This window comes from Microtus pennsylvanicus, chromosome 4 (genome assembly GCF_037038515.1).
Source record: "Microtus pennsylvanicus isolate mMicPen1 chromosome 4, mMicPen1.hap1, whole genome shotgun sequence".
Lineage (NCBI taxonomy): Eukaryota > Metazoa > Chordata > Mammalia > Rodentia > Cricetidae > Microtus > Microtus pennsylvanicus.
The window spans coordinates 20,642,929-20,665,686 of record NC_134582.1 but is presented as its reverse complement, the minus strand read 5'-3'; the positions used below and the strand labels follow the sequence as shown (position 1 = coordinate 20,665,686).

General features: G+C 47.8%; 1 protein-coding gene across 12 annotated transcripts in view; it reads left to right on the top strand.

The window, feature by feature from the left end:
- Positions 1 to 6,144, top strand: part of Nedd4l (NEDD4 like E3 ubiquitin protein ligase) — a 315,839-nt gene extending 309,695 nt beyond the window's left edge. For all 12 annotated transcript variants that reach the window (XM_075968476.1, XM_075968470.1, XM_075968469.1 and 9 more), the window contains one exon: positions 1,330 to 6,144. In XM_075968476.1, coding sequence (XP_075824591.1) covers positions 1,330 to 1,432 — 103 coding nt within the window. In that variant the 3' untranslated portion in view covers positions 1,433 to 6,144. The remainder of the gene's footprint in view (positions 1 to 1,329) is intronic.
- The last annotated feature ends 16,614 nt before the right edge of the window (positions 6,145 to 22,758 follow it).

Genomic DNA, 22,758 nt, shown 5'->3' with positions numbered 1-22,758 from the left:
AAGGATATTTGTGACCGCATGGAACAGCGTGGTCACTGCCTGTGTGGTCCTTGCTGACAAGCACGCTGATTTGAGGCTGAAATTGGCCATCCAGAGCAGGCACCGTCCACAGTTCTCAGCCTTTATCCTAGGGGAGGATGTCTGCAGAGTTCAGACAGCCTCTTTACAGGGCTCACAGCCCTTTCAAATGCTCTTGAACTGGATAAGACAGAGTGGATACTCAGGAAACTCTGGATGAGTTGCCCTAGCCGCCATCTTTTGAGCCTGGGCTCCCAGCCCCTTCTGCGTATCTTCTGATTTGACCTCCCATACTCCTGTGAGGATAGTTTCTCCTTTTTACATCTGAGCACACAGGTTCATAGAGGTGAGATGACTTAGCCAAAGTTACAAAGACAGCAGGGACAGGATTTGAGCTGGACCCGTAAACAAGTGGGCTTGACTTCTTGCAGAGGTCCTCCGTCTGTATCTAAACACTTCAGTCTTGAAGGGTGAGCTGTGCCAGCCCCACCCCGGCTGAAGTCTTCTGAGTTGGCTCTCTCTGAACATCGCTGGTGGCCAACTGGATAGCAGAGGGGCTCAACTTTCTGAAACTCAAACTTTCTGAGCTCTGCCCTGGGGTCTGGACTGTTCCTAGGAGTGGGACCTCATTGTTTAGGGATCTGCATGTGCAGAACACACAGCCTTAACCTGCTTCACACCTACAGAAGAGCCCTTGGCTCCAGCATGATGGATCAGTAATAGTGTAAGAAACAGTCCATCCAACATTCCTGAATTGTACAGGCCTCATGCTCCGTGGTTTTCTCTTCTTTTAAAAAAGGTTTTATTATTATTATTATTAAAACATGCAGTGTGCGTGCGTGCGTGCGTGTGTGTGTGTGTGTGTGTGTGTGTGTGTGTGTAGGGTGGGGTACATATGGTACCAGTGTGGTCAGAGACTACTCTGATTCTCTCCGTCTACCTTTATGTGGTATCTGGACATTGAACTCAAGTCACCAGGCTTGTCTGCAAGCCCCTGGACTTACTGAGCCGTCTCGGCAGCCCACATTTTTAGTCTCTCTGTGGATGTTGGTGCTTTGTATCTCCCTCCAGGCAGCAGCGGAATCGTGCACAGTAGAAAGGTTGTCTTCTTTTCCCCATTGATTGTATAACCTGTTTGGCATGGATACTGTCCTAACTAGAATTTGGCTCTGGGTAATAAAAGTGTGACTTTTTTTTTCTTTTTAATAATTCCCTTGCTCAAACAGCCAATACCCATTAGCCAAAACAAGAGCATGCTACTATAACAAGAAAATGGTGACCACTCATTCCCATTTTCCATTCCTTTGGCAGCTTTAATCGCCTTGATTTACCTCCATACGAAACCTTTGAAGATTTGCGGGAGAAACTTCTCATGGCCGTGGAGAACGCCCAAGGCTTTGAAGGGGTGGATTAAGGCCTCCTGTGTCGGGAGCACTGCCCTTCCAGCAAGTTCTGCGTGCACTTTTGCATTTGCCTAGCAGACTTTTGCAGAGCCGGTGGCAGAAGCAGTTGCCTGACCTGGCTCTGGAGCCCAGCTTGTCGGGGCCATGCCCACGTTCCGCCAGGGAACCCAGTCCCGGCTCGAGTGCCGCCCCTTCACCACCGATTCTCAACTGGTTAGCGTGTACTCTGATTACATTTCAGGAGGACTTGTTCTATTTATGTTGTGCCTCTGCAGGCAAAGCCCTTAATAAATATTTTGCATACTTTCTAATGACAATGAATGGAATTAATCACACTACAGGTATAGTATTACAACTCATGTTTACTTTTTAAAATGATTTAGACTGATTTTCAGATTTTATTTCATTACAATTAAAGATGTCTCATGTACTTGGAAAAGTGAGCATATTTTTTTGTATTTGAATTTCATATCAAGCTTAATGTCGGTGACATTTTTATTTTTGAAGAACTTTGACACTCCCACCCTCTACTTTATTAGAATTGGAAGACTAATTTTTCTCCAAAAGCATTCTACAGACCAACACGTGGAAAGAATTTCAAATAGAGCATTAAGAATAACAATTTTTTTCCATGCTTAAAATGAAAATAAACTGGATATTACCCTCTCTTTTGTACAAACTTAGATACTAGGTACAGGCTGGAAGGACTGTAACATAGCATGATATCTTTGTGTTAACTTGAAAGGAATGACACCATTGTTCCTTAGAAGTATTGACATGTGCCGTCTCACACTCAAGACAGGGTTGGACTGTCATTTTGCATCAGAAACCCTTAACCTCTCCTGTTGCCGAACAGCCTCTTCTTAACGCTATTTTCTCCTTGGTGTTTGGAGAGACATTTCCAATGGCATTGCTCCATTCAAAACTGAGGAAGCCAGAGTCAGTGGTCTTCTGTCTCCGTTGGCTAAAACAGTAGCTAATAACCCATTCTTGCTGTAACTGCGCAATTCCAAAGGTACTTTATGCGGGTCATATCTGTTTGCTCTTTTTTTTTCATTTTTTTCCTCATAATCATTACATGTGATTGTTCTTCCTCCCTGCACACATCTGACTGGTGCAGTATCTATCAATTGTGAATTAACTGCTCGTGAACCCAGACACAGTGCTGAGCCTCTCGACACCGGTCTTCTCCAACTGCTTTGTACTTTCTACTCAACAACAAGGATTTTGCCTACTCTACCCTTAGCCAAGTCGTGTGACATAATGACCTATTTTGCATGCTGCAATACTGCGTACTGCCCCCCTCCCCACCCGGGTCACGTGTATTGAGTGCTAGTTTAAACGTGAGCTACAAGACCCAGTGGGGTCTACTGAGCTCGAGCGACCTGGTTGGCAATGGTGGATAAACGTGGGTGTCTGCAGTGTGTAAGTCTCTGTTGCAGAATTCTGTTGCATTCTGAGAAGATGCCTGAGGTAGCATGGGAGTTGAGCACCTCTGCTGTCCCTTGAACTTGTGTTGTCCTAGACCCTGTCCCGGAAGCGAGGGGATACGGGGTATTTTGATCTCTTGCCACTTGTGAATATTGACAAATAGACTGTGGTCTCTGCTATGTAAGAAGAACCTTCGGTGTAAGAAACTGCTCGTGTTTACACAGCCCTGGGTGCCATGAAGAAGCCACGGACAATCTTGGTGGGTGAAGCCCCGGAGCGGAGCGTCCTGCCAAACTGAGCTTCGGCTTCTTCCCACGTGCTATGGAGTAATTACAAAACAATTAACACTCTATTCTTGGTTTTTGGTGAGATATCTCCTGTAGTTACCAGATATTGGGGGCGGGGTCTGTTGTTGTTGTTATTGTTGTTGTTGTTGTTATACAACCTTCCACGTCCAGAACTGTCTCTCTGTTACAAAGAGTGCCAAAGCCCGAGCTGAGCAGTGTATTTTGATTGAAGAAGAAACCAAAATCTGCTCTAAGAACTGGGGTTCTAGAATTCTGTAGGCTCTAGATCAAGCCACGTCATTCACCAGATACAACATAGTCATTCTGCATTTTAAATAAATGCCAAAAGGACTGTCAAGATGGCTCAGTGCGTCTGGATGTTTGTCACCAAGGCTGACAGCTAGAGTTCAGTCCCTGAGCCCCACCTGATGGGAGGAGAGAAGTGACTCCTGCAAGCTGTCCTTTGACCTATTCCATATGTGATTTCTTTTTTAATTAAAAGTATAGGGAGGGGAGGGTCATTCCTATGCCAAGAGCGGGAAAGACCTATCGAAATACACTCCTGAGAGTACTTGAAAGGCGGGCCATCATGAATAATGCCTCAGTTCATTGGTCCAGGCTTCAGGTTTTAGCAGCTGTTACTGGGTAGTTAGAAAGTAAAATTACCGTTCACTGTAATACAGTTTGTGAGGTTTCACTTGTTGCCTGCAGCTCCCGATGTCTTGTCTCCAGATGGTGATGCCCGTGCCTGGCCATCTTTGTATGATAGTTGTAAATGGCCGTGGAGAGCATACTGTCCCTGAGGCCAGGAGGCAGCTCATTCTCCGGGCCTGACCTCTGCAGCCAGCTGCAGCAAACAGTAGTTGTGATCGTTTATCTTGAGGCTGCAGAGTGGGTTCCAGGACTCTTCCCTGTGGAAAGACTTTGAGCATCCTGCGGCTGTCTTGTGTTTCCCTCCCCGCCCCTTTTAGTGCACGGTAAGCCTGGATCAGCCTACTGACTCCAGAGCCGGTGGCCGTAGGTATTGGTCTATTCTAGGTGTCCTCAGTGTTCTTCCTTGTCTCTCTAAAACACTGATCTCTACCTTCTGTGACCACTCCGCTAGCGGGTCACAAGAACCAGAGATCTGTATTTGTTTTTGTTTCCGGGGCTGATGTAGCTTAGTAGCAGAGTGTTTGCCTAGCGTGTACCTAGCCGTAGATTTGATTGCCATTGCTGGGGGCGGGAAGGGGGTGGATAAGATAAAGAATTCTGTTTCCAAGGACCTGAAGCAGGAGACAGCAGAGAATCCTGACATTCAGATTAAAAATGTTATCAAGTGACTTGACACGCATCTTTTTTCCCCATAAGGCTCAGCGGCAGACTTGTGGAAGTGGGCCACAAAATAATTTAACGCTTCTGCATCTCGCATGACCTGTGGCTCTAGGTCTCGCCAGATTCCAGTCTGTTCTGAGAGTCAGGCTCATGTGCAGTAGCCTCTAATGTGTTCTCTATTTTCCTGATAGTCTCTCATCTCACCTCTGAACTATGAAAGTCTACAAAGAAAGTCTGGTCTCAACAGCTGCCCAGCCCATCCCTGCTGAACTAGCTCTTGTCTGTAGCTCTCAACTATCTCAGTAATGGAAGGGGGATGCTAACCGTTGTCATTCGCTTCCTGGCCAGTAGGGGTCTTGCCGTGCAGGGTCACTGCCTGCCCTGCTTCCCTGTCTGGCTCCCAGAAGACCACATGCTACCTCTGTCTCATTCATGTATTGGGGTATATCCTAAGTCACGTCAAAACTGCCAATTTCAGGACTAGGATATGTTAAAAAAAAAACTTATAAACTCCACTTTGTATCTTAGATTTTAAAACCGGGTAGAAATGTGATATACATTGAACCACTTTTTTAATTTCTATAAGCCTTAATGAACAGTGTATATGCATCTGTGTATGCACTCCATCCCAGAGCATGTCAGAGAAAAAGCTGTCGCGTTAGGACGTGAGCCTGTCTAGGGTTCTCTAGGAAAGGGGTAGCTTTCCGTTTGGTATGAAATCTTCCAAGAAAACTTCTCTCTCAGCATCTCTCCTTTATTTGAAAGGTTAACGCGCCAAGCGCGTGTCTGAAGCAGCCTGTCTCTTTCCTGGTTTCGTATTTGTAAGGCACAGCGGTGGGACTCTAAGGGCATCTGCTGGTGTGTGACCTCTCATGTCCTGCCTTCCCTCCACTGTGTCTCGGTGTATTGAAAGCCTTTCCTGTGACCATAGCCTGTGCTGACAAATGTCTGTTCTTGTGTAAGCCGGTCTGCACCTCATACTCAGACTGGTTTTTACCTATGTTATCGTGGTTTTTTTCACGTCGACTCTTGCGACTCTGTTCTTCCTTCTGCTACCCCAGATGTAACATGCATACCTACATGTGTATGTTTGCTGTCCAGATATATTTGTATATATTTGTATAGCATTTTTACACCTTAGGAGCAATCTGGATTCAAAGGGGGAATGAATGAGAGCTTAGTCCCGTCTACAGTTTTCTCCATGTCCTGAGAATTCTGACCCTCGGCGTCCCAGAGAACCCTAGGAAAGTATTAGCTTGCTGTCATTTCTAAATTCGGGATCTGTTACCAAATGAAACATTTTTTTAAGTGACTTTGAAGGTGAAAAGAGTTTCAAGCATTCCAAATGAATTCTCAATGTTTCTTAACTTTTTATTCTAACCCCACCCCCTAACAAAGCTGAGTGCTATTTGATACAATGGTCAAACCCAAACTACCTTGATCTTTTTTCTAAGACAGCCTAGTGACTGATGCTCGCTTTCCCAGTCCGGAAGAACTTTAACCTAGCTTGAATCTGGTACACACGCAAAGTTTCACGGTCAAGTCCTTCTCTTTCTTCTCGAGAGAGCTAAAGAGATACTGTAGCTTGTTTTCCTGACAGCAAATGAAAAACTGTGACAAAGTGAAGAAAGATGTTGTAAAGCAGTGACGCCACTTGTCAAATATTTAATAAAGAATTATGAAAGCTGGAACATTTCCTACATAAGTATTATGGGCTGTCTGATTTAAAGCTGCTTCGAGAGTCTGCCATGTTAATCGTGTCAAAGGTTGGAAGGACTGCAATCCTACCTCAGGGATGAAGTCTTCCCTGAACACACGGGATAAGCATAGTAAGTTCATTTGCCCTCATCCATATTCTAGGTTTTGTCTTTGTCTTAGGTTTATTAAACCTAAGAATTGCCAACTTGATACAAAAAGCACGATCCTATTACTCCATACCTGGAAAGGTGACTGAGTTCACGGCTGCTTTCCAGTGTGCACTAGACTTCGGGAGAGTAAATGACATTGGCAGCCAAGCTATGGCGTGTCTCAGAAAGATGTCCTGGGTATCCAGACCTGTGTTGGTTTCCCGTTCCAGGTCTCCCTGTTCCTGGGGGTGGAGGAAGCCTTGCCCGTTTCCATCCACCCTGCCTTCTCAATGTCCTCACCCCGGCCTCTCAGAGATTGCTGGCCTGTGACATCCAAGCAGGACTTGGGGTTGTCAGCCCTTGCTGTAGCTTCCTAAACTTGCTGCCAGGTTCTCACCAGCTTCCAGAACTCCTGTCCCCTCGCCCAGGCTCAGGAGGGGACACAAGCACAGGAGGTAAGGGCCACCCTCAATTACAGAGAAACGGTGGGATGAACAGATTGCCGCTACTGTGTAGTTGCTAGGCTGATAGACCCTTAGCCCGCTGTTAGAGCCGAGTGACGTTGGCATTTCCAGAATTTTATAGCCCCTGACATCAGCAGTGAGCACAGGTGTTCCCAGGGTTGGCCGAGGAGCCACATTCAAGCAAGCGTCACTTCTCTCTCCTTTGGTTTCTCAGCACAGCCTCCAGAGATGGGAGGCTGTGGATTATGCTCTGATATTTGACCTGGGTAGGAAAAGGTCAAGCCTGAGTTAAGACCTGGTGCTAGTTCCTCACGTAGCACACTGGAGCCTGTGGAGATGGAGAAGGCTCATTTCCTGTTGGAGTCTGCTCAGGCCCAGAGCTGGGGAGAAAGGGTTCACTGTTTCAGTCATGGCACCTTGGCAATGGCTACCCAGCTGCCACCCTTTCTTCAGCTGTGCCCTGTGCTGCTGATGTACCCCCCTCCTCCCCCCTTTCTCCTTCACAGCCCAAGCTGACTCAGGCTGCCTTCCCACGGGCTGCAGATCTCAGAGCAGGAAGGGTGTTCTGCTGAGAAGGTGGGTGGAGAATGCCTCCTCCAACTCCAGCAAGATGCCCAGATCCTGGCGAAAACACCTCTCACTTGCCACCTCAGAGGTGCTGGCCTCTGCCCTTGAAGACAGAGCGGCACGAGAGCTGGGGGGATGTTCTCAGCAGTGCCGTAGGCTCTGTGCTCACATGCTGGTAGAACTTTGTCCTCTGAAGAAAGGGCTCACCTCACAAGTCACTTCAGCAGGGGTGTCGGGGATTAGAGTAAGGGGAGCACCAAGCTAAGCACTCGGATGCAGTAAGAGAAACTCGTGTGGTATGGGGGGATGGATACCTTGGATGACTGCCTAGAACAGCCCCTGGGAACACTCCAGCAGGCTCCTCAACCAAATCCGAGATAAAAGTCGAATTTGGGCCATTTCTTTTCTGTGTGTTTATATGCACACACCGTGATTGTGGGTGTGTGTGGAGGTCAGAGGGTGACCTCAGGCAGGTGTTATCCGTCAGGCACTGTCTACCCTTTCTTTTTTCTTTTTTTTTAAGACTGACCTAGAACTCACCAAGTAATCTAGAGCGGATGGCCGTTGATCCCCAGAGATCAGCCTGCTTCTGCCTTTGTTGCCATGGTTTCTAAGGATGGAACCCATCTCCTCCTGCTTGCACTTTATTAACTGAGCCATTTCTCCAGCCCTGACTTGGACTGTATTTCAGAACACTCCATGCCTCCTCCAAGCCAGTCTCCACTCCTACATCTCAAAGTCTTTCTTAAATTTCTGTTACGTATTAGCGTTACTGTAGCTAGGGTTTCATGTAGAACCATATAATTTATTCTGGTGATTTTTTTTCTAGTTAGTACATATGATTCCTTAACCTAATAAAACTTAGTAAGCCGGGACTGTGCTTGCCTGGTATGCACAAGGGCCGTATGATGGCACCTATAATCCCAGGGAGAACCAAAAGTTCAAGGATGTCTCAACTACATGTTAAATTCAACACAAGTGTGGTCTCTACAAAATATTTCAAAAAAAATTGTTTTGATTGGAAGCCAACATAGTATATCATGAATAGGGGTAAAACAAATAGTATCTCCATTTTACATGAAATGGGTCAGTCACCACCTTCAGAATATATAGTCAGTCACCTTGTAGGTTTTGAAGCCTTGCGATGATCTTTGCCTTCTAATTAAAATCTAGACGACTCACCTCGCAGTGAAAGTTCCCAGGCCTCCTAGAGTTGTGTGGATTGTTCTCCAGGTTTCTGGATCACAGTTCACTTTTCCTCCTCCATGGAAGATCCTTGGACAGATTAACACTGTAGCAAGCAATCCCCAAGTCGAAGTGGCTTGACAAAGGCCATTTTCCCACACTCCTTTGCATGTTTAAGCAGATGCTCGGTCAGGAACTCAGGCACTCCCCCCTCCGCAGCGCCACAATCCTCTAAGACCGGGTACCCTTCAGCCTGTGAAATGACAGAGCCTGGGAAGATTGCAGGATGAAAGCAAACCTAGGTCCCCTGGCCAGAGCAAGACCATAGGTGTAGCTGGATGCAGTGGAGTCTGGGGACAACCTTGCAGAGACAGTTTCTCCTGGAAACAGTGGCCTCGGAGCCATTGGCCAAGCCTCTGGAGTCTTGGGTTTACTCTCTCAGGATTCACAGATCTCCATATCAGCCTGATACGGTATTACCATGTTGGCACCAATTTCCACATCAGGAAATAAACTTGCAGAGTGGAACTGGAAATCCAGGGTGTCTGGGTAAGAGGCCACCGCTCCTCTAGGACTCTATTACTACCGGCTGTCGGCTCCTCCACCAAACATCCCATGGGAAATGCCAATAAACTCATTTATACTAAGATGTAAGTGACCAATTAGCTGGACACAGAAGTAGGGTTTTTTTTTAATTACTAAAGATGATGCTTAAGATAAAAAAATTAAAAAGGACAAAGTTACACCATTTAGTTAACCAGAAAACTAAGTATGAAAGGTTTTGAGGGCAAGGGGGTCTATTTCAGCCACTAAATTCATTGTAAACACGAAATGTCTACATAACTTGAAAAGACATTTGTCCAAGAGTACAGGCCTCCCTCCCTTCACCCTTGCCTCCAGCATGAAGCCAGGCCCTCCTACGGATCATGTGAGCACACCCCATTTGTGCAACGGGGCAAAGAGCCAAGTGGCCTAGAGACTGGAAAGTGGAGTTTCCACTCTGGGGGATGCGTGGTGGAGCACCACCACGTTGTATTTGTAGAAGAGTTTCTGTCAATAATGAATCTTAGATAGTAACTTGGATTTATCAAGTACGTCAGAAAGCCTGAGCTGGGGCTGTGCCTGTCATTTAGCTCTCTAAATGCCCCTGCTGTGGGGTCTTCCTTCTCCAGACCCCCCTGCGGGGCTGTAGTCACTCCGTGGCCCTTTGCCCTTTTCTGCATATTCTCTTTGCTTGGACATTCCTTGCTGGTTCGTCAGTGAGGTTGGGAAAGGAGGGAGGACATGTCATCCTTGCAGACTGTAGAGTGTTTAAACAACAGCCAGGCCTTTGAACCCTGGGCTCCAGTTAAAAAGTAACACACTAGATGCTGGATCAAGAGGAGACAAATATTAGCTTTGGAGGCGGAGAGCCTCATCATTGAGAAATGTCTGCTGCTGGCAACAGGAAGAGAGCAATGGTCACACCTGAGTGGGGGGCCCAGGAACCCCCAGACTCCTGTGACCTTAGGCCAGACACCCTGTTCTTTTTCTTTCTTCCTTTTTTTTTTTTAGTATTTTCAGGTGTGGTGGGGAGCTTGCTGCATGGGACACGTGGAGGCAAGAGAACAAACCGTAGGTGTTGTTTCTGTCCTTGTACCATGTGGGTTCTAACCAGCAGGTGTGACAGCAGATGCCTTCACCAACTGGGCCATCTTAGTTGAACCTTGATGCTGCCAGTCCAGTGGTTTCCATGTCCCTCCTGTTTAATCTCTCACTCTCTCTTCTCTGAGGGCACATGTGCACACAAGAGTGGTTCTTGGTGGGCTTGCTATTTCCCCATTTCTCTTCCTTCTCCCTACCTCCTCTTCCTTTATGCTTCCATGGGGACAGTCGCATCTACCTCTGGCAACCTCTATTCTGCCCTTCATTTCCAGTACCCGAGTAGACACATCCCCAAGTCACTCAAACTCACAATGTCCTTCACACCACTTTCAAACCGCTCTTCCTTGACCTGGCCTTAGGAGTCCTTGTGTCCTCCGGGCATGCACACCAGCAACTCCATCAATGATCCTCCATGTATCTTTGCTCCCCAGATAGGAAGAATATAAGATATGGTCCCTTATCCCTGCCTTCTTCATTCACCCAACAGCCCTGGGAAGTTCCTATCACCGGCCATGATTGCGGGTGCCAGGGATGCAGGCAATAAACCAAAGCAAGATTGTATCATAAAGCCTGTATCAGAGCAAAGGCAAACATGCATGTAAATAACATGCATGATGTTATTAATGGAGCCAGGGTAGAGAGGGGCTACAGGTAGTGAAGGTAGCCTCATTTTAGATAACATGACAAAGCAGGATGAAGTCCTCAAAGCAGAGGAAGAGCCAGCCATGGGACCACTGGAGAAGAGCATTGGGGGTTGAGGAACACCCAAGGCAAGGGCCCTCAGTGGAGGTAGATAAAGCAGGAGTCATGTCAGCTGTCCACTGAGAGCCCATGGAGAAAGTAAACCCAGAAGTTTGAGTCCGGGGAGGCCAGATCTCACAGGATTTTCATGTCAGAAACACATAAATGGTATTTAGGGTTCATAAATTTTCATTTTTAATGTTTTGTGGGACAGAGTCTTGATACATAGCTTGGACTGTCCTCAAATTCACAATCTTCCTCCTGCATCCGTCTTTCAAGTCCTGGGATGTCAGACAAGTATAACCACACACAACTGCGCAGATAGCATTTAAAACAGCTACAAGGGAGAAGGGGGGACCCAAGGACTCCAAGAGGAGACAAAGTCAGAGAAGAGGGATAGCCAGAGGGGTGGCAGGGAAACCAGATGCTAGTGGGTCTGGGGGCTTAGGAGGGTAGAGGCATTCATCACTGGCAGACTGAGTTCTGTTGGCCAGCCAGTGAGTTGAGAGCTAAGGTGACCACAGGAACTGGCAACAGGGTGACCTGGTGACCTTCCCAGGAATGCTTGGACAGGATGCTGAGTGTAAACATTTGATGAAAGAAGGCTCAACAAGAGGGGGAGAAGGCACTGGGTCAGCAGGGCCTTGTGTGACAAGCAGGGACAGCCAGCATGCCGTGCTCCGTCCCCACCGCACTTCTAGCTCACATGCTTCTGCACACTTCACCCAAGTGTGACAGTCACCTACTGACTGTGTCTCACTTCCTCTCTCCCGACTCCCAGGCCAGTTTGCACACAGTTCCCAGTCTAGCCCAGCCGGGCCCTGCTGTCCACCTGACCCTGCAGAGGCTTGCCAGCATCCACCAGGAAAACCTGAAGCCCTTCTCTGTCTTCTACAGAATTCCAACAGCACCATCCCCACATCGCCCTTGCCATGGTTCCTTCCTGCTCTTGCTAACTCTACAAGCTCCCTAAGGAATGAACCTTCCACATACCCAGACCAAGTCCCCTCCATATCTCAGTGTCACTTCATCCCCAAGTCCTTCCTGATTGTCCACTAACTCAAGAGCCACACTTCTTTGAACCGGTAGCTTTTGTCCCCTCCCACCAGTAATCCAATTGCTTCATTCCTACCCGTCGCTATCAGAAGCCTGGGGACCAGCCACTGCTTCCATACCCAGCTGCTCAGGCAAACTCCGTTTCAGCGCATGCGCTGGAAGTAAGAAGGAGACCATGGCTACCGCAAGGGAAGGGGTAGTCTAGATTTCAGTTTTAAGGAGTGTGTCTGACTCTTGCTTGCCCTTGTTGGTCCCCTCGTGAATACACACTCAAGCCTGGCCAAGCTGCCAAAGACCTCTACCACATGGCCCTGACAGAGATGACTAACAGACTGTCCATCCTGGGGTCTCTGGACAGAGAGTTAGAGAAGAGGATGTTGAGCCAAGGGCACCAGTAGGCATACCACCTGCCTGAGCCTTTGAGGGCATAATAAATACTCCAGTGTTTCCTAGAAAATGACAAGAAACTGAGCTGACATTGTTGTGCCTCCACCTCTCTTTCCACTCTCCAGTGCCCCGGTCCCATCAACCATTTCAGTCTTTGCAAATGGCAGTTTCCCTAGAAGCCCCTGCCTCTAGGAACTTAGTTAGGAGGACTAGAGCACACAGAAAGGAGGTGACCTGGAGCAGCAGAGCCTGCTCTACTCTCTACTTGAGGTATGGTGAGGAGCTATGCCTGAGAAGGGCAGGGACATCTCAGGAATTCCCAATGGGCCTCTGAGAGGCCACATACAGGGAGAGCACCCGGTTTATGTGCAGACTTAAGAGTTGCCAAAGGATGATGAAGTCAAAGCTTCAGTGCCCGTGATCTTCCCCAGACTTTTCAGATAAGGAAGTTTGCATCTAAATTTCATGTTTCTCCTTTTCTCTTTAAAAGTTAGAAGCCTTGGCACCAACCCACTGGCTCTGCATGCCTGCCCCCCTTTCAATGAGATAGGAAGCTTCTAGCTTGGTACGCTCCCCTCGCTCGGGGTTGTCCTCACTGGCCCATTTCATACGTCATCTGCCCGGCTGTATGAGCACTGACATTCGCAACCTCTGCACCTGGATGTTGGCAATGTGGACCAAGCTGAAGTTTGAACCTAACTTATCTGACTGTCCTGTTTCTCTTTACTTAGGATGGAACTGTTCTATCTTGTCATAACATAAGCTCAAGGTCTGGGACCTCGTGGCTCACGTAGAGTGAGACTCAATGTCTTAGAACCGTCTCCAGGTCTCCAGACCCCTTTCCAATGCTCAGCTCGGTTAGGAGATACTAAGATCCCCTCCACAGCTCCCCTTTTTGTTATTGCACTAATAGAGGTTTTCCTCGAGGAAGGAGGACCTATGAGAATCTCATATGTGAGTCTTCAATGTCTCCATGCACAGTCCTTAACTAAGGACATCTTAGACACACATGCATGCACGTGCACACACACACACATACACACATACACAAACGCTTCCTTTTTGGCCAAAAAGAAAAAAAATCCTGCTTAAATGTCCTGTGAGGCAGTCCAGCTAGCAGAAACATCATCTTCTCAGATCCTACTCCAGTTTGGGGACATTCTATCCACACAGCAGGCCTGGCTCCAAAGAGGAACTAAAGATCTGTGTGAAATTAATGTTACTAATCCCACTGCAAGGATCCCGAAGGGATGGGGAGTGATGGAGGCAAAGTCGGACTGGAAAAGACTGGTCATTCCTTCCAGACCTCAGAACTGATTATTCAGCCCAAGCCCTATGCTACATCCATGGCCTTGGCTCCGAGTTTTTTTTTAGCGGCAAGGCAGAATAGAGAGTCACTAAGCAGGGAAACGTGCCGCAGGGACACAGCCAAAATTCTCAAATCCAGGTGTGGAATGGAATGCAGAAGTTTTTTGTTTTTACATTTATGGGAGTTAGTATGTTGCATATGACACATGTTCTGTAGCACCCATATTGGTCTGGGGCAGCACCCTGTTGGCCGACCCACTCCTGTTTCTACAGCCAACACATGACTATCGCGCTAAGGAATCAGCAGAGGATAAAGAGGGATGCGGGAGAGGACAGTCAGCTTTCTGCCATCAGCTGAGGCTCTGGTCCAGTGTCAGAGTGCTTCCCATATACAGAGCATGGATTTTGGCATTGCGGAGAAGGGCTTAGCCCCACCACCCCACCCTGTACAGAGGGCCAGGCAAGGCAGTGGCCTCTAAGAGGAGGCATGTTTGAACTGAAACCTGAAACAGCTGCCGGGCAAGAAACAGAATTCGCCAGGTTTCTGCGCTAGCTCCCACGGGGCCCAAGTCTGGAAGAATGTGAGTAGCCCAAGGGACAGCTGCTGCCTGTCCTGAGGGGAGACCAGGCGTGGCAATGGTCACTCCTGTCGGAGACACAGCACTAGTGCCCAGCCCAAGGCCTCCCAGGAAAGGACACATGTGAGCTGTGGGTAACTAGAGTCCCCAAGATATTTTTACCATGCCCAAGAGGGAGAAACACTGATGTACTTGGCTCATCCTATGGGACAGACATTCCTTTAAATTGTGTTAAAGCATCAACATGTCGCTGTCCTTCCAGCCCTTTCCAGGGAAGCAATTGCCGTTCCTGTTTTCAGACAGGAAAATCAAAGAATGGAGGGGCGGGGACTGAAAAACAAAGCAAAACAAACAACCCAAAGAACTTATCCAAAGTCACCAAGTTTATACAAGATAAAACAGGGACCTGAGCTCAGAGCGTAGCTTTTAGCCCAAATGCTACTGGTGTCTTGATTTAGGCTTGCCACCAAAGCAAGAACCCCACTCACTGCAAACCAGGGACTTGCCTCCTCGGTTACCATCTGGACCCTAAAGGTGCAGGTCACCCAGAAGGGGACTAGGACCCTTTTATGAGTGGATCCCAGTAGGAGGAGCTTTGTCTCTCATCCCCAGAAGTAGGAGCAGAGCTATAACCAGCGTGTGATGAGCCTGTTAGGCCTGGGCTTTGGAGCCCATGTTGCTCCTCTATGTGTGTTGTCGATATCTGTCACAGTGCTTCTGTTTGAGGAGATAGGAAGGCAGCACTGGAGTCTGCGACCTGAGGGTCAGGCCTGGCCAACACCGTGTCCTCTTCTTGTGTCAATTCCAAAAGGCAGGGTTTGGAAATAAAAGTCAACAGAACGTTCATCTTTATCTCTACTGATACAGTGTTCTGTGGTGTTTGGAGAGAATTGGGCAATGATGGATGGAGGGGAAACGTCAATTCAGCCCTTTAGATTCCAAGATACCATGTTTCTATCAGTTTGCCTACATCTTACTTTAAAGAGAAAGGAAGGAAAACCAAAGGAAGGCAGGAAGGGAAAGCCTTCAGATTTATGACTAGCCTCTCACCCGATCCATGCCGTGACTCTGAGAGAATGTTCTAGAGTATGCCACTTTCTCTCTTCACACCAGATGTGCCACCCAGCATAAGCTCTCACCAAGTAACCTCTTTTCATGGCCCCAGGGTTCTTTTCCAGGACAGCTGCTCTGTCTCATAAGCCAACAGGAAAAGGACTGGAATTCTGCCTGTGGTGAGGGACATGGCCACGTGCCAGGGGAGGCATGGCAACCACCAGCTAGGAGAAGCTTTAAAATAGAGAGGGACCATTAGTGATCCTTCATGCTTTACTCCTGAGGAAACTGTAACAGAGAAGGGAGGTTTCTGGTTCAAGGGACCTAATAATAAATTCATATTTAAAATTCAGAAGAAGAACGACCTCCCCCTAAACCATAGGAGCAGATGGATTAGAGATGCTCTAGACTTGGGGTCAGGCCTAGAAACGAGCAGCGGGGCAGCAGAGTTCCATGGGATGTGCGTCTCCCTTACGAGGACTCTCCTCTCTCATGCAGTATGGAGATTTAACCAATCTGCAAGCTGGGATGTGATACCTGGAGGTGAGGGCACAGGGCAGCTTCCTGGTGAACCTGAGACAGGCTTCCTCAGGGTCAGTGCAGGGAATAAACCGAGAGGTTAGGATCCTCAGAGGAGCTCCTGCTCCCCCTTAAAGCGCAATCTGTCATGTCAAATGACTCACGTACCGACAAGGAAGACTAAAAATATTTGAGCCTGACATTTGCATCTATTAAACAGTCATTTTTGTCTCACACAGCCAGAAACTGGGTTTGTAGAAAGTTCCAGGGAACTGTCTGCCTCAGCTGTGGGATGTTTGTGGTTGAGCCGTGTACTCAAGTGTGGGCGATACCGGGTGGGCCCATGGCCTCAGAATCACAGCAGGTCAGCCAGTCCGTGATCAGTGGCAGCAGGAAGAGGCAGCTTTGGGGGCTGCTGGTGTCGAGGAGCTGGCAGAGTGCTTGCCTAGCATGCAGGAAGCCTGGGTTCCACCCCCAGCACCTGTCTGCAATCACAGCCTGCAGAAGGTAGAGGCTGGAAGGTCGGAGGTTCAAGGTCATTCTTTGCTACTCAGAAAGGCCAAAGTAAGCCTAAGCTAGGCAAGACTGGGTCTCGAAAATGACAGATTCAGTTGTTTGATGGCAGAGTGATGGATGACCAGTGTGGCCAGGCTGACCAGTGCCAGGCTGACCAGTGCCAGGCTGACTCCAGAAAAGCAATGGGTGCAAAAACAGCCCCGTAGGATCACTCTAGACCTAATCTTGCACAGCAACCGACTTGTGGCGTCCGCTTGCTTATCTGTAGCAGAATAATATTAATCAGGTTTTCCTGTGGCTCTTCAGTTAGTGTCACGCAGAATAATTTACCGAATTAGGAGTCCATTGTTCAGTGAGTCAGCATCACGGTGCTTTATTCCTTGATCCAAAAAATCATGAGTTCGGTCTTGTCTCTACTGCAGTGAGGAAAGTTCTGGAAACCCGCTGTCTTTGTGTAGGTGGTGGGTTATAATAATAATCCAAGGGTTATTATTTGGCTTCATCCAGGTCTTCTAGCACTGGGGACCCGACACAGAAATGGGCCTTGTCGCCTATTGGTCCAGACTGAGACTTGCAAGTCCCCAAAGCCTCTCTGTGCGCGCACACACACACACACATACACACACATACACACACACACATACACACACATACACACACACACAGCTCTGTCCCTCCTTTACATTTTCTGGGTCTTCCATGAGGTTCAGGAAAAGCTCAGGTGGTCTGTATTTCCCACAGAGGTACCAAGGAACTTGACTGGCCAGCTATTCTCACCCCTTAGACATTCTGCTCTCCTGGCAGCTCAGGTCATATGATATCTCTGAGCTGTCTTGGAGCTCCGGATCCCTTCCACAGTATGGACCCCTCCCTTCTGTGGTTTCTTGAGTATCAGACTTGAAAAACAGTTGCCCCCCCCCCTTCTCACGAGGCTCTATGAAAGATTCTGGGGTATCTTTCCCATCCACTTACATGGCAACAAAAGAGTCACACACACACACACAGTACACTGTGCTCTCCCACAAGCTGACTTCCGTCCCTCTTTCCATCCAGGCTCTCCTTATAGAATCCCCTCAATGGATAAGACCTCATACTGGCCTGGGGTGGGCTGATGCTCTCAGAGAGGTTTCTGATGCCTCTTGTGAAGCCCTCTGAGGTAAGGCTGGAGGTGGTCAGAGCCTTCTGTAGAATGCAGGAATGTTGAGCATCTTCAGTTTGGAGCTTTGGCTCTTGGCTGAGATTCTAAAAAAGCGAGACATCCTCCACGTCTCTTTAGATTCCAGAGAGACCAATGAGCGCAGATTCTGTGGTAGTCCGTCATTACTGCCAATGGATTGGAGCGAGAAAGGCGTAGGGCATTAGGCCTACTTCTCAGTGAATCTGTATTCCCAGAGAGGACTCACTGAGGGGCAAGGCCTGCCTTAATGCAAGGGCACTGCTCTAGTGCCCTTCTCCCTCTGCCGCGTGGCCACTCAGTTCTACTGCCCGGACATTCGGCCTCCCTTCAGGCCCAAAGCTATGGCTCCATCTCATCCTGGACTGCATTGAAACTGTTAGCCTCCCTTTCTGTTCCTTTCAGGTATTCATGACAGTGGCAAGAAACTGTAAACGCAGACCCAACCCTTAACATCCCCTCACAGGCAGAAGCGGTCCCTCGCGGCAGGGCTGTCCAATATGTCACTGATCCCATCTTTCAGTCATAAGGATTAATCTCATTGAGGCAGAGTGCTCCACCTGAGTCCCAGCATGCAATAGCAAGACTGTTTATTGGCTTGGACACAGTGTATTTAATATCAGAGGCCTCTTGGAGAAACCGTACTCATCCATGGCTGATCTAGTGTCTTCCTGACTCCAGGAATCATCACATTACCCAACTGTGCCTAGGCCAAAGTTGTCTCCGTTTCTAGGACTCTTTTGTCCAAGATTGATCAATGGAGGCTCCTGCTGACCTTCATCAGCTCCATCCTTCCACGGACATAGAATGTTAGCCTTTCCTTCATTCTTCTAGAGTACAGGTTTTAAAGAGGCGGTCCAACATCCTGCCTGGGTGATACCAAGGTTCAAGTTTGCTGTTACTCAAGGAAACACTCTTCTACATGGGGAATATTAGCAAGAAAGGCTGGCACTTGTGGCCCCAGAAAAATGACCTAAGGGCTTCAGAAGGAAGGTGGTCAGACTTCACATTTTGCATGGATGGTCAGTCAGATGCTCAACTAATCCATGAAATAGCAATGGTGTTCATTCCCCATCTCTCCAGGACAACAGATTTAGAACTTACGAAGGGAACTGAGGTATGAACGTCTGGAGAAGCTGGTAAGGGGAGCTGCATAGCTCAGGGCAGCTGCCCTCGCATGAGCTAGGATAGACATTCACCCCAGGAGTGGCACAGTCCGTATCAGGACTGAAAGTGGGGCCCACTCACCCAGTAAGTACCTTAACATATTTATTATAGTGCTGGTGACCGAAGGGGCTGAGAAAGAATCAGACAGAAAACCTGATGCTTCCTAGGACCCTGCTTTTTGAGTTGCTATGGCTCAAAATTAAAACTATGAAAGAGAGTGAAGAGAGAGACCTCCTCGCTCCCAAACCCCAAGTCACCTGTCTCCTCTCGTGACAACTCCACAGGCACTGCTCAGATGCCCTGTCAGACAATGGGGACACCGTCTCTCCTCCCTGTGTCTACTGAAGAGGAAGAAGGGTGTGCAAGCTGCTGAGTGTTGTGTTCTGCTGTTCACACTTCAAAAACCCTTGAGTTCCCTCTGCCATTTACCAACAATCGGTCTTCGAGAAAGTCATTTGGCTTGTTTAAAACCATGCCCACGGGCATCTGTAATATGTCAGTGGCTTCGTTGCAGTTCATTCCATTTTAACAGACAGTTACAGGACTTCCTGTACTGAGTTTTCTAATTCTGTCATTTTGCTCATGTATGTAGTCCCTAGAAATGGGACTGTGTGCCAAAAGATATGGCTGGACATTGGTAATTTTAAATATATGCTACCAAATCTCAAGGTGATTCATATGACCATTACCACACACCCAATCAACAGTGTACGGGGTGCCAGGGCTCTTGCCAACACTCTGTTAAACTGGTAAGTTTTGAAAATGGGAAAAAGCTGAAAGGTTCCCAAACACAGGATGATTTTTTAGAGGCACCGGGAGCTGCCTAGAGTACACCAGGCAGCAACAAGGAAAACTCTAAGACATTCCCCCCACCCATCTTTGACACTTAACCCTGTCAGCCAAACATCAGCCAAGACCAATGACCTGTAATCAATCCCATCAGGATTGGTACTGTGACACCCGACATCTCATGCAGGGAACTAAGGATCCTAATGTGAGCCGGGCGGTGGTGGCACACCCCTTTAATTCCAGCACTGGGGAGGTAGAGGCAGATGGATCTCTGTGAGTTTGAGGCCAGCCTGGTCTACAAAGTGAATTCAAAGGGCAGCTGGGGCTACACAGAGAAACCCTGTCTCGAAAAACAAACTAACAAATAAACCTAAATAAATAAATAAATAAAAGAATCCTAATATGTGGTTGGACCCATGTTCTCAGTCTCTTCCTGTAACCCTCCCCTGAGAAGATGGTCAGAATAAAACCACGTTCTCCAATAATAACCTTCGCCCCACGGCCAAAATAAAGGCAGCTCCTTTTTAGGTTTCTGGTTCAAGGTTAACCTTGTTCGGGTTTCTAGTCAAAGTTCACTGTGCTGCCCTGGAGCTCGGATGGCATCATGACGTCATAGTTGTGCCTTGCTGCTGGCCTTGCCTGAGGGACAGGCAGATATGACCAGTTGAAATAAGAGAAAAGCTGCCAGCAACTGTGAGCCCCCATGCATCTTCATTCCTGTCCCAAGGTGGCCATGTTAGCCAGTTATCTACTTTACCAATGAGAAAAGGCAGGCTAGGAAGGTGGAAGCTCTCTCCATGGCGAACCAGCCTCAGTGGAGGGCTGCGAGCTTCAGCCAGAAGTTGGGTGGATTTCACAGACATTAACTGACCTCTGCCTTACAACAAATTGTTGAAACATTCTCTTTCGCCTTCAAGTTTGCTTTGAGCGTTGGTTACTAGAGCAACCCCGCTGATGAGCCTACGTGCCGCATCAGGGGAGGGCTAGCAGATTGCCCTCACTCCCAGACCAGATCACCCTTGGCCACTGCCCCATGAATCCGTTTTTTGTGCTTGCTGCAGCATCACGCTTGGCACGCGGGTCCCCGCCCTGGTGACTACTGACAGCAAAGCACACTTCAGCCAGGCTAGCCGGGAAGTCAGGAAGACTGCTCTTTGCTTGATCTCGGTTTCTTAAAGGGTGATTGACAGGCTAGGAAACTGGAGACATGATCGGCGAGTGTTGTCTCTCTTCTTTATTCAATCTTTTCTCCATTTTTCTTTCCTCACCTCCTTTTCAGCAAATATCACAAAGCTACCCTCTTATCTCTGCCCAGGTCCTATGCTGCCCAGCCTGCCGGGGGTGGTGATAGCCTCCCCGTGCCCTTCCTTACTAATTGCACAGCGCCAGTGAAGTACAGTGGTATATATCTATGACGGTGCCATAGTGATGATGTTTCTTAAGAGTTTGTTTGGAGATTTTAACAGGGGAGCGCAGCTACTCTATACCCTTGACCGCAGACTGGTCCTCCTCTATTCAGAGAAGGCTGTCCTGTTCGACTGAGCGAGCAGACACACGTGGAGTGGTGAGGGAAGAAGGGACACCTGCATAGCCAGCCAGATCAGCCAAATCAACCCTGGAGATCAATGGGGTGACAGATATGGCAGCCAGATCACCCTCACATCTGCCCATTTTTTATAAGCTAACCAAAGAAGTTAATTTTCAAAGCTAACACAAACAAACAAAAAAATGCCTATAACAGGGAATTGTGGCTATTATGATGAAAGTCCATTTCTAATCAATTAAACAAAACTGGTGTCTACCGGCTTGTCTTGTCACTGGACTGAGGAGCAGATCTAGGCACCTCTGTGCTGGGCACACACAAACACTCCAAACATTTACCCTTTTAAATGTTTCAATCCATGTTTAATGACTTCACAACTTTATGTGACAATTAACATAATCTAATTCCAAAACATTTCGCCATCCCCCAGAGAGACTATTGACTAGCTCTTATTCTACACACACACACACACACACACACACACACACACACTGCTACCCACATTTATATGACTTTTCATTTCCTTATCTTCCACAGATTAGGGTAAAACACTTTTAAATTAGGATACATTACAGTGTATTAGTTACTTCTCTGTAACTAATGGTCCATGACCAAATGCCAGGTAGGGAACCAAAGGTCCCTTTGGCATATGGTTTGAGAGGATGAGAGTCCATCATGGCAGGGGAGACACAGCAGCAGGCAGCAGGTTTGCAATCAGAACAGAAAGTCAAGAGATCACATCGTCAATAGAGACCATGAAACAGGGAGCGTTAACCGCAAGTGGAGTGGGGCTGTATCACTAAAACCCACCCTCTCCCCCAGATAGCATCACTAACTGGGAACCAAGTATTCAAATGCCAGTGTGTTGGGAGCAGTGAGACCCCAGATCCTGAATTTCTTGTAATCCCCTGATCTGAGTGCCTACAGCTGCTCTGAGCATGAGACCTTCAGGAGTTCCTGATGGCAGGAGAGTGGTTTCTGGTGGGTTTGGCTGGGGCGTGGCTATCTCTATATAATCTACCCCTGAACACAATAAAGGGGGCATTCTTGGGGAATTCAAGGATGACCCGTGTCACTGTCTCTCTGTCTCTGTGTGTGTCTGTGTATTTTAACCTCCAGCCCCTTGCCCGAAGCTCGCGAACTGGGTGCCAGTGCACAGAGCGCAGACACGGGGGCGCAGTGCGTGGGCCTATGGGGAACTTTTCGTGCATACACCACACAGGGATATTTCAAAGCAAAGTAAGAAACGCGTGTATGCTAGCAGTGTTGGGAGAGAATGCTTTGAGTGCGAAGCTGCTAGGTGTGGCTGGGAAAAGCGTGCTAGAAGGTGGTTATGGGAGATCTTGCTTCCTGTTCTAGAGCTCCCCCAGCAAGACATTTTGGTTAAAATTTTTAGGTTACAAAGACTTAAGGGAAATGACCACGTATAAAAGGATGAAAATAGCTCCAACAAAGCTGGTCTTCGACCTCCAAGATGAGATGAATCAGGTCTGTACATTATCACAGGGTCGTGAAGGGAGTCCCCTGGCCATAGGGTTTTCAAATAAAATAAATTTGCCTGTCCTAAGTGAAAAAATTAATGTAATTATGCCTGGACATTGACAACATTGCATGGGACATGGTTATATTAAAAACCCACTGTTACTTATTTGAAATTAAAATCTTACCACGTTTCTGCTTGCTAAATCTGGTAACACATGTGAAGGAAAGACAGTTGGTCTGCAAGTGTGACAAGACTTATGACCTCCTGGCTTTGAGGAGGGATTA